General features: G+C 62.5%; 1 protein-coding gene across 8 annotated transcripts; it reads right to left on the reverse strand.

Moving 5' to 3' along the window:
- Window positions 1-353: 353 nt before the first annotated feature.
- On the reverse strand, window positions 354-16,826 carry Shc2 (SHC adaptor protein 2). Of its 8 annotated transcripts, none has more exons than XM_021730793.3 (13): window positions 16,286-16,824; window positions 10,663-10,733; window positions 9,398-9,458; window positions 9,186-9,305; window positions 7,361-7,480; window positions 7,186-7,237; window positions 6,987-7,113; window positions 6,157-6,313; window positions 5,580-5,640; window positions 4,630-4,788; window positions 3,752-4,054; window positions 1,978-2,111; window positions 354-1,184 (listed from the first exon to the last, which is right to left on the reverse strand). In XM_021730793.3, the coding sequence occupies exons 1-13, from the start codon at window positions 16,730-16,732 to the stop codon at window positions 984-986; spliced, it is 2,013 nt and encodes a 670-aa protein (XP_021586468.2). In that variant the 5' UTR covers window positions 16,733-16,824; the 3' UTR covers window positions 354-983. The 8 variants fall into 8 exon arrangements, 6 of the variants coding, with proteins under 6 accessions (XP_021586468.2, XP_021586469.2, XP_040146750.2 ...); XM_021730794.3 differs by having other exon boundaries at window positions 7,361-7,414; window positions 16,286-16,823; XM_021730795.3 differs by having other exon boundaries at window positions 968-1,184; window positions 3,747-4,054.
- Between the last annotated feature and the right edge of the window lie 1,132 nt (window positions 16,827-17,958).

Raw genomic sequence — 17,958 nt, forward strand, 5'->3', positions numbered from 1 at the left:
GGATGGATGATAGATGGATGATGAATGGAGGATGGATAGAGTGGATGGTGGATTGATCAATGATGGATGAATGGTGGATGGATGGATGTGGAGGATGATCAATGGATTAATCAATGATGGCTGAATGGTGGATGGATAGATGGTGGCTGGATGGATGGATAGATGGTGGCTGGATGGTTGGATGGTGGATGGCTGGATGGCTGGGTTAATGATGGATGGCTGGAGTGGTGAGTGAACTGGTGGCTCTGGGTCTCCAGGTGTCTGACCCCAGCCTGCCAGAGGTGGGTCCTGAGCACATCTGCAGCTCTGGGGAGATGTGCAAGGCGTCTCCACAGAGACCAGCGATGCGAGTGCACAGGGCTGAATTCACTTTATCTTGGAGTGGAAACAGAGGTGTTGGGGGCCAGCCCACAGGTAGGGTAGCTCCCAGCCAGGTCCCTGGCCCACTGTCTGCGCCCCAACAGCCCCAAGGCCAACCTGGGTCCCTGGGCCTCCACTTGGATGCCCACCAGGGAGCCCTGGCCTGGCCTCTGGAACCCACCAGAACCCCTCCGTGTGGACGTGGGCCCACAGTAGAGGCTGCGGCCATTCCCAGGGTGAGTTACAGATTCAAGTGTCCGGTCCAGGTCCACGGCTGGGAGGGGAAGGCAGGGCAGCTGCTGGGCACGTCTTGGTGGGCAGTCACATCCCTCCTCCTGTACCAATGGGCCGGGGGCTTCCCAGGTGCCACTGTGACCACCATGGCCCCAGGCTGCCCCACCCAGTGTCAGTGAGTGGCCTGGCCTGAGACGCCCGAGCACCTTATTCCCTGCCAAACAGTCAACGTGCCGGCGCTCCTCAGCTGGAAAGGCAGCCCGGCCAGGACAGGAGTCCAGTCCACACCAGGGCCAGGAACCCTCGCGCTCCAGGGACACACGCCAAGTCCAGCCGGAAGGAGACGGCTGCCTACCATGGGGCAGAGGCTGCGTTTTGGTGCGTTTCCTTTAAAGGCAGAAAGGGTCTGTCTTTGGGTCACAGCCCTCGCTGCAGGAGCCTGGCAGCAGGTGGGGCTCAGGCAGGGGGCGTTCCAGAGGCTCATGCGGAGGAAGGAGCAGCAGTGAGGAGGTGTTCCGGCCGAGAGGTCCGAGGGACGGCGAGCACCACAAGGCCACGACAGGGCACCTGGGCAGCAGCAGAGCCAGGGCCTGCAGGCAACAAGGGAAGGCGAGTGAGCCACGCAGGACCAGGCCGCCTCGACTCTGCCTCCTCTGAACCACAGGGCCTCAGTGATGGCCATTCTAGGGACCTCTGGGGCAGAGCAGCTTGAGAGAGATGGGGACCTGAGAGGGACCTGGAGAGGTACCGAGAGAGGGCAGGTCCCTGAGACCTCAGGCCGCGACAGGCTGGGACTCCCTCATGCTCCTGCTGTGTGGCCCAGGGGAATGCCTTCACCTTCCTGAGCCTGTGAGAGGGAGGGCCGCCACCACTGCTGCCCAGTCCCACACCCAGGGGAAGGGACACGGGAGCTCTGCACACGCAGAACACACGGACGGGCCACCCCGAGTCTGGCCTGGTGGGAGCAGGGAGGGGCCGCCTGAGTTGGGGAGGCTGATACAGGAAAGGGGACAAGAAGGAGAAGGTTGTCATGGGGACAGGAGAGCAGCTTGACCTGGCCAGCAGCTGGGCCAGGAAAATTCCACAGTCCCCTGCGGTCCCCTCCTGCCCCACTTGGGCGCCCAGATCCCTAAAACCAGCCTCTCCTTCGCCTGCCTCGGCCCAGCCCCCACCTCACCCCAGAGCCCTTCTCCTGCCAGAGACCCTGGGGGCTCCAGCCCCCCCCCATCAGACTCCACTGCAGGCCCCTAGGCCACCCACCCACAGCTCCTGGGCCCCGCCTGGTGCTGAGCCCCTCCCCGGCTGCTCCCACCCTGTCCCAGCTGTCCTCCAGGGCAGCCAGGAGGGAGGTCAGGCCCAGGGGGGTGGGGGCGGGGTGCGCACCCTGCTCAGGGCTCCCGCGGGACCACCCCACGCAGGTGCAGCTCGCTCTCGGCGGCCACGATGGGTTGCCCGTTCTGCAGGTGGTAGGCAATGAGGTGGCTGATGCTCTCGAACAGCACGTCCTTTGTCCGCACCTGCAGGACCAGAGACCTGGCATCAGTGCTCGGGGGCTGGTCCAAGAGGCCAGCCCCTGCCCTGTCCAGGCCTGCTGACCGGCATGCTCCCCTCGGGGCCCATCTGCAGCACAGTCAGAGCCACTGGGTCAGAGGACTCCAGGTGGGGCCACAGAACAAGCCTCAGAGCTCAGAACCCCAGAAGGACATGGGCTCCGAGCCAGCAGGACCTGGGCCGCACTTCCCACAGGGCGCGGAGGGGCGGCCTCTCAGAGGTCCTGACAGGTCCCAGCCCAGAACCCGAGAGCGTCTGGACTCCCCAGGGGGCCCCTCCATCCAGTTACTGGTGTCCTGATAAGAAGAAAGGACCAGGGACATCCAGGAAGACGGACAGCACTCGGAGGTGCAGGCCATGGGCATGGGAGATGGATCTACTAGCCCAGGGCAGGAGGCCTGCGGGCAGCCGGCACCCACCAGGAGGTGGGAGGGGCCTGGCCCAGATGTCCCCCCCAGGACTCGGCCCTGCCCGCACCTCGGGTTGGCACTTCAGCCTCCAGAAGGTGGGAGAACAAAGGCTTTAAGCCGTACGGTTGAGAGCCACTTGCTGAAATCGCCCAAGAAAGTGATACACCCCTGAAATCTTAGACTCGAAAGTCAGTCTCCAGTGCCAACACCTGCACTCAAGGAGGGGACATGTCACTGAGTCAGATGACGGATGCCCGGGAAGAGCCTGGCCAGCGCTCAGCGGCTGAGCCACGCCGGCCAGGACACAGCGTCTCCACCTGCAGAGCACCTGAACTCATGCAGGAGTCCATTAAAGGAAACGGAACAGGCCTGGACAGAGCTGGCCCATCCCACGCTAGGCCGGAAGGGAGGCCTGAGAGTGGGTCAGGGAGGGCTGGCACCTGAGTACCTGACTGGCAGGAAAGCGTGTGGCACTTCTGAGGTGGCTTCCACCCCAGGGGACCCTGCCTATGAGGCCAGAGGCCTGTGGACGCTGGAAAATGCCTGACACTGGAGCTCCCCATAAACTAGAAAATGCTTTTAAACTGAAAAGCGTTCAGAAACTGGAGGTGACAAGATCTCACTTGCTTAAAGCCACTGTAAAATGCACCAGGAGGATAGAGAGAAAACTCCCGATAAACAATGCAGATCAAAGACACAACGGATGACCTAAAAACCCAGATTCCAGCTGGACACGGGGGTGCACACCTGTTCTCCCAGCAGTTTGGGAGGCTGAGGCAGGAGGCTCAAAAGTTCAAAGCCAGCCTCAGCAGCCTCAGCGAAGCCCTAAGCAACTCAGTGAGACCCCGTCTCTAAGTAAAATACAACATGGGGCTGGGATGCGGCTCAGTGGGCGAGGGCCCCCGAGTTCAGTCCCCAGTAACCCCCCCAAGCCCTCCAGATCCCAGAGCTGTGGATGGGACGGGGAGTGTCTGCAGCTGGCCCCTCCTCACCCCACCAGCCCCAACAGCAGGACCTCAGGGGCGGGGCACAGGTGCCTCCCGGGAAGGATGAAGAGGCCCCCTGCAGGCCCTGGCACGGGCAGCACTGGTGTCCCCCAAGCCCTCTCTCCACTGGAAGCAGCTGAGGGTCCTGCAGAGCAGCCTCCAACACCCTCCTGCAGCCCGGAGGCCACCCAGCCCCGAACCTTACCACACCTTCGGGGTCCACCAGCAGCAGGTGCTTGGGCTGCCCGGCCTGCATGCCCGTGAGGACATACTGCCCAGGGTTGGTGACACTGTCACGCACCAGGAAGTCCCCGTCCACACGGAGCAGCTTCTCCGCTGCCCGCCGACTCATGCGGCCATGGTACCAGGGCTCCTGCCGCAGCTGTTCCTCTGTGGGGGCAACTGGGGCCCGCCGGGTGGGGGGGCTGGGCCACTGGTCCTCCGGGGGAGGCAGGGGTGCCGCCCCACCCCCCACCGAACACGCGTGCAGCTTCAGGGCGTCCTCGAAGGGCCCTGTGGGCAGGACGGGGGCACGTGGGCGCCTCCTCCGGGTCAGGAGGGTGCGGCCCCAGGGTGCCTCGGAGCGGGCAGTCTCAGAGAGCCTGACCGGCCTCCCTGCCCAGGGCAGGACAGCCCAGAACCCGGGACCCAGGGGGCACTGAAGAGGCACCCCCACTCATCCTTACGGCAGCGTCAGAAGAAACAGGGCAGAACAAGTGGGCTTCCCGCAGGCCCCCACAGTGCCAAGGAGGAGGGGCTGCCGGGCACAGGGGAGGGGAGACACTCCAGGCCTCTTTCCCAGGGAACAGGACAGGCCCCACTGTCACACTCGCCCTGTCCGCGGAGACCCCTGTGGGACTGAGGATCCCCCGGGAGCAGCGGTGCCTCTCCCTGTGGACTGCAGTCACCCTGGGCAGGGTGGTCCTCACCGAGTAGGAGGGTCCAGAGGCAGGAGCAGGGCTCCCCAGAGGGCAAGGCCATTCCCCATGGAAGGCCCCAGGGCGGCCCAGCTACAGACCCCACAGACAGGCCCTGAGCAGGTCGGCCGGCCCCACCCGCGGGCTCCGTGGAGAGGGGCCCCCACCTACGCATGTCAAACAGGTCCTTCTTGGGGCTGTCCTCGGGGGGCAGGGGCGCAGGGTCCCCGGGTTCTGCGCCGTCCAGGCCCTGGGTGTTGACGTACAGATGGTCCTCGTAGTCCCGTGGCCCCCGGGCGTCAGCCTGCACATAGCCGTCCCCCGGCTGGGCTGGGAAGGTGGGCAGGGGCAGGGGTCAGTGGGAGTCAGGGCAGCAGCAGGACCCGCCCCTTCCTCGCCCCCAGGGGTGACATTTCTGAATGCCCCCAGCGCTCTCACAGCTGCAGGGCCACCGCCGCTCAGAGCCTGTCACTGGTCCTGCGGCCTCTCCTGCCCCACCTGGTGGCCAGCGGGTGCCAGGCTGTTCGACCTCGGCCAGGGGTGGCCGCCCTCGTGTCTGGTTTTGTGTTTTTCTCAGGACTGAACCCTGGGCAGGGCGTCATGAGGTGGCAGCATCTCATCATGTCACTACTCTGGGGACCCCTGGGCTCCCATCCCTGCGCTCTGCTGCCCTGGGCACAGGCGAGGTAACGGGCCCCTCTGCAGCTCCCTCTTCCCCTGTCAAGCGCCTCCCTCTGGGAGGAGGGAGCTCAGTGCCAGACCAGGGGCCTGTGTGACAGTGGCGAGAGGTCAGCCTGCGCGGCACAGGAGACCGCTCACGCCCCAGGCAGGGGCCCCCTGCCACCACGGACTCGGAGCACAGGTGGCTCCAGCATGCACGGAAAGTTCCGGAACCTCGAGAAGACCCTGGCCACGAACAGAGGCTGCAACTGGGGAGGGGGCTCCCCCGGCCCAGGCATTTTGGCACTTTGAACCACGTGACCAGAGTCGTCCCAAGTCCCAGGAGATCCCTCCAGGGGAGGGAGAGAGGCACATCCCCGCAGACACCACCCAGCCTCCGTGTGCCCCGGGGTGACCCGCGGACGGGGGACGGTCCCGGTGGGAGGCAGCACAGGTCCTACCTGACCCCGAGGGACCCAGGCCCCACTGCAGGCCGCAGGCGTCTCTCCAGGCAGATGAGCCCTGAAGGAGACAGACAGGACCCTGGTACCGCCAGCCCCCTCCCCCCAGCCCCCGTCTCCCGCCCAGCCCGGACCTGGGCCTCAGCTCTGGGGCGCCCTGGCCTCGGGCTCCTGGGTGTCACCGCCTCCGCGGCTGCCCTGCCGAAGGCCGCCACCCTCCTGCTGCCGCACCCCTGCTGAACTGCCCGGACCCTCTGCTCTGCGCTCCTGGGCGTCCCCCAGCCCAGCCCCGCTGCTTCCTCCGGACAGGCCAGGCCCTCTGAGTGACTGGCTCTGGGGTCCTGCTCTTGGTGGTGACGGGGTCAGTTCTGTCCCTGCCTGTCCACCAAGAGGGGCTCCCGCCCACCCCACTGCCAAGGCCAGAGGAGGTCCGCAGCAGGCCCCAGGCCAAGGCCTTGGTGGACCATGAAGGACAAGAGGGGGAGTGACGGTGAGCACAGAGGCCCCAGGACTGAGGCCACAGGAGAGGCAGGGGTCAGGTCCAGGGGTCTGTCCCCACCCCAGAACCCAGGCTGACCTGGCTGAGGGCCCCGAGGGTGCAGGGATGGGTGGCTGGGAGCCTGGAGTCCACCAGACCACCCGGGGGTGGCTCCTTGCCCGGGATGCTGTTGTAGTAATCGTGTCCCTCGGCCTCCTCCTCGTCCCCCAAGGCCGACTCCTCCAGCCCAGTCAGCCTGGGGGCAGAGCAACCACTGAGCTGGAGGGTCGAAAGGGCAGTGGGACCTGGCCCACCAGGACCTGCCGTGAAGCGCTCCACCGTCCCCCTGGGATGCGGAGGCGGCACCTTCTCCGAGCCAGCCGCTCCTCACCCACCCGGGCCACCAGGCAGCAGAGGGTGACATGTCTGGTGGTACCTGGACACAGGATGGGGTGGGGTCCCTCAGACCGCAGACGCCCTTGGGCCCCGATCGCCTGGGGGGACTCGTCCACTGCAGCAGTGTCCTGGGGGCTCACTCTGCCCTGCCACTCACTTGCCTGTACATGACTGGGCTCCCAACACGAAGGCGTGTGTCCCCTGGCTCCCTGGCCGCGGCCAGCCCGCTGTCCCACAGCGGGTTCTCACACCTCCAGGCCGTGAACCACCCGGGGGCACTGTGCCGCAGGTGAAGGTGTGGCAGGGAGAGCTGGGGCACCTCCAGCGACTCCTCCAGCCTGCTGTGGCCGGCAGGGCTGTCCGGCCCCGGGCAGGGCACCGTAGCCTCAGCCTCGGCTGGACAGATGCTTTGGGGACCTGCTACTTACACTTGGCCCCCCGCCCTGGGAGGGAGAAGACACGTCCTCCGTGGGGACCTTCCCGGGGCCGAGGGCAGGAGGGCAGAGCGGGCCCCTGGGTGGGGGTGGCCTCACCTCTCAGGGGGCACGGCTGCCATGGGGGGGCCATGCAGGTACTGCTTGAAGCGCAGCTCAAAGGCCTGGCCCACGGTGCCGATCACGCTCTGCGCCAGACCCTCACAGCACTCCAGGATGTGGCAGGCTGGGGACAGCAGGGACCTGGTGACCTGGCTCCCCACCAGGCCCCCGGGGCCAGCCTCCCACTGGGCCTCACCTCTCTGGTTGATGGGGTCCTTGGCGACATAGGCCACGTAGTCCAGCATGTCCTGGGGAGAGGCGGAGGCTCAGCTGGACCTGCCTGGCCACACCACTGGGCCCAGGCCCCCCAGGCAGGTCTGGGGAAAAGCAACCGGGTCCGGAGGGCGCGCGCCCTTCCCGCTGGGCCTTACCGTGTCGCCGCCTGAGGCGAAGGAGATGGACTGCATGTGGTGGGTGGCCACGACCTGGGGGAGGAAGGTCACCAGCTGCTGCCAGGCAGGACCCGCCACCCGGCCCTGGGCGGGGCAGAGCTGTGGGGGGCGAGAAGGCAGGGGCAGGGGCGCAGGTTCCCCTACCTGGCACCCACCACGGCTGGACCCGGTCACCAAGACCACCAAGTCCCACCAGGACCTTTGGCCCTGGAGGATGGGGCCCGGGCTGAGGGAGGGTGTGGTCAGGTCTGGTCACCAGGCTGCCTGCACTGGTGGACACCTCCCACTGCACCTCCAACACACAGCCACAGAGACACGGGGACACACAGCCATGGTGCCGCACCCCAGCAGCCCCTCCCACGCACTGTCCGCCTCCTTTGCTTATTTGCATTCATTTGCATGGACCTGCCTCATCTGCCACCTGTCACTCAAGCCCCTTCAGAGCCCAGTGATGGTCAGGCAGGCCGTGTCCTCCCACCAAAAGTCCATTCCTCAGCCTCATGGAGTCCCCTGCCTTCCAGGGCACCCCGCCATGCTGCTCTCTCTGGCGGCCTGAGAGCCCTCTGCAGGACCACGGTCAGCGCCTCCCAAGGGCAGACAGTGAGGCCTCGGGCAGCCGCCCAGAGCTCCACCTCACATCCACCTGAGGGCCTCCAGCACGTGGCAGAGGCCTCACAGCCCAGTCCACCCCAGGCTCTGGCCCTCTGGCCCCTGCCCCTGGACCTCTCTTGGGCGCCATCCCTCCCTCTTCACTCAGGGCCTGCTCAGCTCCTGGCCGGCAGGAGTGCTCCAAGACTCCCTCCGGGGTCCCCGGCCTCACTGTCAGCAGAGCTGCTCCCGGCCACGGGCACAGGGAGCCCAGCCTCCAGGTGCACAGGGCTCTAGACCCCTCCAGGCCCCCCCACTCCGGCTGGCCACCCTGGTCCTGGTGCCAGCTGAGCTGCTGCCACGGAGCCCTGCGGCGCTCCCCCGGCCCACGGAGCCCTGCGGCGCTCCCCCGGCCCACGGAGCCAGACCTGCTCTGGCTGCAGAGCCCCTCTCCCTGGGGGCAGAGCACCCGGCTCTGCCTGCCCTCCGGCGCCCCAGCCCCTGCCTCCACGGAGGCCTGAGCCAGCCTCCAAGCTGAATCTCCCTGCCTGAGGCTCCCTCGAGGTCATCCTAAAGGCCACCCAGCCTTGCGTCCAGCCCAGACTCCTTTGACTCTCAGACCAGAAAGAATCAGCAGCAAGTGTCCACAGCACCTGAGACCCAGACCTGTTCCAGGCCCGCGAGGGCCTCCCACAGTGGTCTCCTGAACACCCCCAGCCCCCGTCGCCAGTCCCTGGGCAGGGGCTGTCTGGCCCCTCAGGTTGGTCACCAGTGTGGCCCCTTTCCCCCTGGGGCCCATCCCTGGCCTGGCTGGCCGGCGGCCTGGCAGACCTGGCACTGGGCGGCTCTGGCCCGAGCCCCTCTCTGCCTCCCAGGGCCTCCCTGCTCCTGTGAGGCCAGTGCCCTCAGGGTTCCTGACTGACCCTCATCTGTGTCTGCTTCCACCTGAGGCCAGAAGCCAGGCTCTGCCCGGCACTGCCTGCCTCCTCCCAGCTCTGACCACTGCGGACGCTCCACCCTGGGCCCAGGGAGCAGGCTGCAGTGCCCTGGGCTCCCGACTCCAGTGGCCCAGGGACACGTCCATGGCGACGTCAGGTGATGCACCAGCCCCACGCCTCCCCCCACCTGAGTGTGCGTCAGTGCTCCTGGACCCTCTGAGGGCCCTGGAGACCCCAGGAGGGGCCCAGGGCCCGAGGGCTGGGGTGGGGGCACCCACCTGGCGGGTGGCCGGCACCGAGAGGTTGAGGCCTTCGATGGAGATGTTGACAGAGATGCTCATGCCAGCAAAGCGCAGGTTGCTCTTGCCCAGGATGGAGGCCAGCGCCTTATTGGGGGCCTGGGTGGGCAGAGCCAGCATGGGCTTCTGTGGCAGGGCCCAGCCCAGGGCCAGGCCTCCCCCAGCCCAGCCTCCCCCTCCACCTCACCCACCTTCTTCTTCCAGGAGCCCCGGATCCCGGGCACAGCCTCGTGCAGTCGGTTGATGGCTTCCCTGTGAGGGAGGAGGAGGAGGGCTGAGAGGAAGGGCGCCCAGAGCGCACTGGGGCCTGGGGAAGGAGCCAGGAGGGAGCCCCAGGGCTGGGGGGTCCCAGGACGGGGGAGGGGCACCACCCCCAGCCACCAGCCCATCACACTCCCTTCTCCAGTGACAAGGGTGGCCCTGGGAGGGGTCAGACTCAGGGGACAGACAAGCAGGCAGGGTCCCCTGCCTGAGGCCCCTGGGGGCATGAAGGAGGAGTCACTGGTCCCCGAGAGGCTGGGACCTGCGCAGGGTCCTGAGGGTCACAGGGGACACAGTTCTGGAGGACCTCAGCGTCAGGCAGAGACCTGGCCCCCACAGGGCGGGGACACAGGGCGGGGACACAGGGCGGGGACGCTGCTGAGGAAGCAGTCACTGTCACCAGACACCAGAGCGTCCCCACTCTAGGCCTCCCCCCGGAGACAGAGGCGCCCACCAAGGCTTGTGAGCACCCCCGAGCAGGCAAAGAGGCCGGCAGCCCAGGCGTCCATGGGAGGACAGAGGGACACACGGCACAGTCCCTCCCCCTGGAGCATCCCTTGGTCACCAGCAGGAGCCAGGTGACACCGCTGCAGGACCTGAGGACCTGGTGCTCAGTGAGAGCTAGACACACAAGGACACAGGGTGTGACCCAGTGACCGGAGGGTCCAGGACCGGGGAGTCCTGCGGGTGCAGGGCTGGGAGGGGACGGGGGCTGGGCTTCCTTCTGGGGTGACGGAAGGTTCTGGACCCAGACAGAGGCCACACAGTGTGGAGACACCAAGAAGCACAGACTGTGCGCCCTGGACAGGTGGCGGTGCGGTGCCTGGACTGTACCAAGAGCACATTTAAGTTCGCAGTTAGGGGATAAGTCGATGTCCACGGGAAGAGGCTGGTGCCACACGCAGGCCCTGTTGTGCCCAACCTGAACGCCCTTCTGGACAGCTCCGAGCCCTGGGAGAGGGACCTGCCTTCTCTAGGCTGGGCCCAGGATGGCCCGGGCCCCTCCCGGGCAGGCCTCAGGGAGCAGCCAGGGCCTGGAGTCCACTGCGAGGGCCCTCCCCAGCCCCTCCCACAGGGCAGGCCGGCTGTGCCGTCCAACCAAGGAAAACGGGGTCTGCCGAGCCAGAGCCACCAAGGAGCCACAACCGGCCCCACCACCAGGCCCTGCACGCCCGTCCCCAACACCGAGGCTCACCTGGTCACCTGGGTGCGCGTGCTGAAGTCCAGGGAGCGCATGGAGCGGAGCACCTCGATGCAGCCCATGTACTGGGGAGAGAGAGGAGCGTGAGCAGGCGCAGCCAGGTCCGTTCTCCAGCGAGCGACACAGTCCTGGTGCCCCTGCCTCAGGGCCTCTCCATTCCCCGGCCCTTCCCACCTGGAGGGGAGCTCAACTCCCCCGACTCCGCTGTGCTGTGTCCACCCCTTACCTGTCTGCCCCGGCTCAGACCTCCCCTCTAGAAGGGGAGACAGGGACAGGGGCAGTGTGGTCCTACTTGCTGTACCCTGCACCCCGCACAGGGCCTGGGAATAGGACGGAGACTGGGGCCAGCAAAGACCAATAAGGACCGTCACGCCCTCTCAGCCTATGAGGACAGCCACTTCAGCAGAGACCTGGCTGTCCAGGCCAGGAAGAGTCAGAGCAGGCTGTCCAGAGGTGCACCAGGGGGACCGGCCTTGGCGGGATAGGCAGCCTCACTGGGCACTGCATATGGTTCAGTCAATTCTACTTTGCAGGTTTTTTTATTTGGGTTAATTTCTTTTTATTTTTGTATGATTTTCTTTTGAAATGGGGTCTCACTATGTCGCCCAGGCTGGGCCCAAAGCCCTGGGCTCCCACAACTCCTGCTTCAGCCTTCCAAGAGCTGAGCCAACAGGTGGGCCGCACACCCTGCCTGTTCTGTGACGTCATCTCAGTCTTTAAAAAATCATAAAAATAAAACCAATGGGGCTGGAGATACAGCTCAGTTGGTAGAGTTCTTGCCTCGCATGCACAAGGCCCTGGGTTCAATCCCCAGAACCACAAAAAATAAATAAATAAAACAAACAAACACAAACTTTGAGCCTGCAGCTTCATTTTCAAAACTGCCTCCCTTGTGGAGGTCCTGCCTCCACTCTCCTCAGGTGCCCTGTGAGCCTTCCCTGCCCTCCGTGTTGGGACGATCCTGACCCATGCTGAGGAGCGGGAGGCTCCCACGTGGCACCTGGGACACACGTCTGTTAGATGCACTTACTGGCTGGCCTGTGTTTTGGCCAAAGCTAAACAAGTCATGGACTTGGAAGAGAAGAGTATGCGACTGTAAAAAGAAACAAGCAGCCGTTGTGTGGCTTATGAGATGATCTCCTGCGTCTCAGGCAAGGGGAGGTGCCGTGGGGTAGAAGCAGGCAAGCAGGAACTCGGGTGCGTGCACACAAGATGGTGCCTGCAAACAGTGCCTGTGGGTTATGTGGTCTGGCAGGGTCCCAGAGGCTGATGCAGATGGTGGTGAAATGGCCACCAGCCACCCCTCCTTCCTCATGCCCTCAGGCCAAGTGTGCCGTCTGTTTTCCTTCTTGACCGTGACACACACAGCCCCAGGAGCCTGAGGTCCTGGAGTATGCCCCTGATGTTCCCAGGGGCCCTGCAACCACCCTGGCCACCAGGCCAGACTCCACACCAGACACATGTAGCCACACAATCAGGACCAGGAAGGCCACTCAGCCCTGGCCAGCCTGCAGGACGGTGGGAAATAGCCAGTGTTCACAGTTCAGTCCCACCAGCTGTGTGCAGCTGTGTCAGCCAGCAAGAGCTCAGGGACAGGAGGACCCAGAGGACAGTGAGTCTGTAGGCCAAGGCAACCAGGGGAGGCCAGGAGACCAGAGAAGAGAGGCTGTGGACTCACTCTAACTTGGCTGCATCAGCGTAGAGAGCTACCAAGGAGAATGGGGTGGTGGCAAGGAGGAGAGGCCACAGGGCTGGGGGCATTATTCTAGGAAAGTTGAGGGCTTCTGGGGTGTGAACCAAGCTGCCTCACCTGTTGGATGGACAAAGGCCGATGGGTGAATAAGAGATGATGAATGGGTGGACAAATGAAAAGATGGATGGTTAGATGGGTGATGGATGGATGATGGGTAGATGGAGAAAGAATGAATGAATAGATGGAAGATAGATGGATGAGTAGATGGAGGATGGATAGGTAGATGGAGGACAGATAAATGGACAGATGGAGGATGGATGGATGGGTAGATGAAAGATGGATGGATGGACAGATAAATGGAGGATGGATGGTTAGATAGATGGAGGATGAATGGATGGGTAGATTGAGGATGGATGGATGGATAGGTGGAGGATGGATGGATGGATAGATGGAGGATGGATGGATGGGTAGATGGAGGATGGATAGATAGGTAGAAGATGGATGGATGGAAGATAGATGGTTGGGTAGATGGAGGATGGATGGATGGATAGATGGAGGATGGATGGATGGATAGATAGAAGATGGATGGATGGAAGATAGATGGTTGGGTAGATGGAAGATGGATGGATAAGTGGAGGATGGATGGATGGATAGATGGAGGATGGATGATGGATGGATAGAAGATGGATGGATGGAAGATAGATGGTTGGGTAGATGGAAGATGGATGGATAAGTGGAGGATGGATGGATGGATAGATGGAGGATGGATGATGGATGGATAGATGGAAGATAGATGGTTGCGTAGATGGAGGATGGATGGATGGGTAGATAGGTGGAGGATGGATGGATGGATGGATGGGTAGATGGAGGATGGATGGATGGATAGGTGGAGGATGAATGGATGAATGGATAGATGGAGGATGAATGGATGGGTAGGAGGAGGACAGATGGATGGCTAGATAAAAGATGAATGAATGGGTAGATGAATGCTGGATGGATGGATAGATGGAGGATGAATGGATGGATGGGTAGATGGAGGATGGATGGATGTTATAGGTGGAGGATGAATGGATGGATGGATAGATGGAGGATGAATGAATGGGTAAAAGGAGGACAGATGGATGGCTAGATGAAAGATGAATGGATGGATGGGTAGATGGAGGATGGATGGATGTTATAAGTGGAGGATGAATGGATCGATGGCTAGATGAAAGATGAATGAATAGATAGATGGAGGATGGATGGATAGGTAGATGCAGGACAATTGGATAGATGAAGGATGGATGGATAAGGAAATGGAGGATAGATGGGTAGACAAAGGACAGATAGATGAATGGATGGGTAGATGGAGGATGAATGGGTGGATAGGAAAGATGAATGGACGGATGGATAGATGGATAGATAAAGGATGGATGGATGGGTAGATGGAGGACAATTGGATAGATGAAGGATAGATGGATAGGGAAATGGAGGATAGATGGGTAGACAAAGGACAGATAGATGAATAGATGGAGAATGGATGGGTAGATGGAGGATGGATGGAGGATGTAGAGGAAGGATGGATGGATGGGTAGATGGAGGATGGATGGATGGGTAGATGGAGGATGGATGTGTAGATGAAGGACAGATGGATGGGTGATGAATGCGTACATGAGTGATGGATGGGTAGATAGAGGATGAATGGGTAGATAGGAAAGATGGATGGATGGATGGAGGATGGATAGATGATAGATGAAGGATGAATGGATGGGTAGATGGAGGATGGATAGCTAGAGAATGGATGGATGGGTAGATGGAGGATGGATGGATGGATAGATGGAGGACATGTGGATAGGTAGATGGAGGACATGTGGATAGGTAGATGGAGGATGGACGGATGAATGGGTAGATGGGTGATGGATGAATGGGTAGATGGAGAATGGATGGGTGATGGAGGATGGATGGTCTACTGACAGATTTAAGCTGCATGATGCATGATGGTTGGATGGATGGATGGATGGATGAAAGATGATGGATAGATTTTTGATGGGTAGATGAATATATAGTTAGACAAGCAAACGGATGGAGGGATGAGGGACGTATGTATGTATGAATAGATAGATGGATGGGGGAATGGGTAACGGATGTGTGGATGGATGGACAGATGGGCATTGATTGGTGACATACGTTGGTGGGCAGGAAGATGAGTGGATGGAGAGTTGGATGAATAGACAGTGGGTGGACTGACAGATGAATGATGGGTGTGGACTATAGGCCAAGCTACTGTCGGACATGTAGCAACTTGAAGGGAAGCAGGTCTCTGTCCCCAGGATGGAGTGGACAGCTCTGGATGGATGCCAGTGCTTAGTAGGTACCTCCCTCAACAGTACATGTGTCTCGGGGTTGTTCATGCCGGTGCCTGGTGTTCTAGGACTGTAGAGGGAGGAACACGGCTTATGCTGCTGGACAATGGACGATGGGTAGATGGAGCTCACCATAGATTTGAGCTAATTTGATAACTCTGTTTTCCCAACATGAGGGATGGGAGGTGGAGCCTCTTAAGAAGAAGAAGAAAATTCCCGAGGAAGGGATGCTCTTCTGTGGTAGAGAGGCTGGGCCCACACACAATGCCTGGTGCTGTGAGGGCCACTGAGCCAGCACATTCAAGATGGCTGTGCCAAAAGAACCTGGTCTTTGGAGAACTCCCAGTAGCCACCCTACCCCTGGCCTTCAAGAAATAAGCTGTCTCTGCTGCCCAGAATGTCTTAGCCCTGCAAACCCCTCCCTTCTCCTGCACAGCACCAGCATAGGAGAACCACACTGCAGGGAGGAGGAGAGTCCTTGACTTGTCCAGGTCTGCATCCTTCCCTCAGTTCGCGTGGGCCTCCTGTGGGGCGCTCCTGCTGGGGCGGGATCAGAGCCAGGCACACACCGGTTCTCTGGTGAAGTGGTGGTGGTAGCCCAGCCCCTGGGGAAGCCAGAAGTTCTTCCTGTGAACTCTGTCCAACGTGTCAAGATGGCTCTAGGTCAAGCCCCAGAGGCCCTCCACTTCCAGGATCACCAGAGCCTCTGTCTCATTTTCTCTAACCTCTTCCTGCCTCCAGGTGAGACCCACTCATAGGTCCCTGATGGACATGAAACTTGGGGGGACACTGTGAGGCTGGGGGACTGTTCTAGAGAAAGCAAAGACATAACTACCGAACACACAAGGTTCCATGATCCTGGTGCCGGAGAACTGCCCGGCGTCCAGCCACGTTTTGGAATGGGTGATCGGTCTGTGAACGGAAGTGCGGGAGGCTATCCCAGGAGACCAGGCAGGAGATGGAGGACCATCACACACCTGCAGGTTGCTTTCAGGTGGTTTATCAAAGCTACGCACACACAGGCTCAGGTGGACAGAGAAGGTAAGATGCCAGCGTCCCAGGTGGCACTGCGGACACCCCTTCTCCAGCTTCCTCTATGTTGAGCAGGTCTTTAATAAACCCAGATTAACCATGGGGGGTCTCTTCAGCCACATCTGAGGTCCAGAGGTCTCACAGCAGGACTCCTGGGGTCTAGACATCAGCGCTTACCAAAAAGCCCTTCCCACCCTGGCACCTCTGGCCAGGCCTCCGCAGGCCCCAACTGATGGAGCTTTCCACCGGCAGCCGGCTGGCTGGAAGCCCTGATCCCGGTCTCCGCGGGGTGCTTAATCTGCGCATGCGTGGCCCCTGCCCACCCGCCGCCTCCCCACGTGACGCGGAGGGAACCCGGACCCCAGCGCCTCCCGGATGGAGACAACCGCAGAGCGCCGGCTGGAGATGGGGGTCCGGGGTGATGGGGAGACAGGGTGGAGAGGCCACTCCTGGCTTTGGGGGCTAGAGACCCCAGAGAGAAAATGAGGGAGAGTCCCAGAACTCGCGACTGGGGAGGACCGGACCAGGGAGTCCTTGAGTGCGCACTCACCCGAACGATGTAGGAGACCCCGGGCCCCAGGACCTTGGCGTCGGGGTGCAGCCAGCCATGCGCGGGTTTGTGGATGAAGCTTCCCTTGCGGACCCAGTCGTCCGCGGCGGCTTCTGGGGGCCCGGACGCACCCCGCGCGCCCCGAGGCCCGCGCACCCCCGCAGCTCGGCAGCGGTTGAGCGCCGGCAGAGGACAAGGCGCGGCGCAGCGCGGCTCGCAGGCGCCAAGCACAGCAGCAGCCAACGCGGGGACGCCCGCTGGGCCCTCGCGCTCGGTCTGAGAGTCCGCCGCCCGCGCTGCTGCGGGGCCGCGGCCCAGGAAGCTGCCGGGCGCCACAAACTTCCACTGAGGCATGCGCGGCAGCAGCGCGCAGAAGGTGGTGGGTGCCTCGGGCTCGGGGGGCGCGGGGGGCGCGGAGGGCGCGCGCCAGCCCGGACCCTGCGTCATGGCTGCGGCCACCGGACCGAGCCGACCCGGGCTGTGCCTGGCGCTCTCGAGGCCCTGAGCTCCCGCGCGCTCCTCCCCTCCCTGGCCTGGTGATGTCACCGACCGGCCCAGCGCGCAGCCGCAGGGGGCTGCGCCCCTGGGACCCCAGCCCTGCGCGTCCTGGCGCCTGGCTGGGGCCTGAGGGATGGAAGCCCACGGAGGCCAGAGAAGGGCGAGGTATCGAACCCTGAGCCCAGCAACCACCCCCACAACACCCCCAGGCCCGCCGCTCTAGGAGGTCCAGCTGGGAGAGGCTTGGAAATCACCTTTGGACTGATGGGGAAACTGAGGCCTCGAGAGAGGCAGCGGCTGCATCTAAGACGAAAAGAACCCCTATCCCAAGGTCAGCCCTCACTGTCTCCACTGATCTGTTTTGGAATGAAGCTCTGCCCGGCTGTGCTGGGGCTCCAGGGTTCTGAGATGGAGCCCTCTGGCCGTCTCTCCCTGGACGCAGTTTCCCAGGCCTGTAAACCCAGAGCGTGGACTGAAGGGTCACTCCTCTTATTTCTGAAGAGCGCCGTCCCGCCTCAGCGCATGCAACTCCGGCCTTGGCCTTCCAGGCCCCCAGTCCCACCCTCATTGACCCTGGGAGCCGGGCCCCAGGAGTTCCGCAGCCCCCTGGCCTTGATCCTGTTTGACTGCCAGCCCCCGCCCAGGAAAGGTCTGGAAAACAAAGGGGGGGGGCGAATGCAGCAGGTGGACAAGGAGGGGCACAACCCAGAACTGACCCATAAACGCAAGCGATGGGGTCACAGCCGCTGCGCCAGCGGAACGGGAGGGCAGTGCGGCCACGATTGGCCCGGGACTTTTGAGTGACTACCACAGCCCAGTGTGTCTGCGCTGCCAGGAGCTGCGCCTTGGTGGGAGAAAGCGGTGGGAACACATTGCCCAGCCGGGGACACACCTGTGGGATTGGGTGGTGCTTACCCTGGGCAGGGGGTGGAGAGGATTCACTTCCAGGTGCCAGACCTGAATTAGGGTCTCTCTGAGCAGGCAAGGTTTGTGGGTACTGGGCCTGGCCTGTTAGCCCAGGATGTGGTGGTCAGATGACACCACCACCGTTAAGTGTCCCTAGTAAAGAGTGGCATGAGTGGAGCCCAGTGGTTAGGGTTCAAATCCTGCATCATCCTGACATTGGATCCATAGGGTACCATTGATGCCTGAACAGGTCCCCAACTCTAAAGCCT

This window comes from Ictidomys tridecemlineatus, chromosome 2, assembly GCF_052094955.1.
Source record: "Ictidomys tridecemlineatus isolate mIctTri1 chromosome 2, mIctTri1.hap1, whole genome shotgun sequence".
Taxonomy (NCBI): Eukaryota; Metazoa; Chordata; class Mammalia; order Rodentia; family Sciuridae; genus Ictidomys; species Ictidomys tridecemlineatus.

What these genes read in the sequence shown, in the direction of transcription:
- Shc2 (XM_021730793.3), bottom strand. Translation starts at nt 16,732, where the DNA reads ATGACGCAGGGTCCGGGCTGGCGCGCGCCCTCCGCGCCCCCCGCGCCC. An exon ending in GGGTCTCCTACATCGTTCGG is followed by an intron (nt 10,734 to 16,285) that starts GTGAGTGCGCAC and finishes CTCTCTCCCCAG; the next exon opens with TACATGGGCTGCATCGAGGT. An exon ending in GCTGCTGGTGGACCCCGAAG is followed by an intron (nt 2,112 to 3,751) that starts GTGTGGTAAGGT and finishes CTGGTCCTGCAG; the next exon opens with GTGCGGACAAAGGACGTGCT.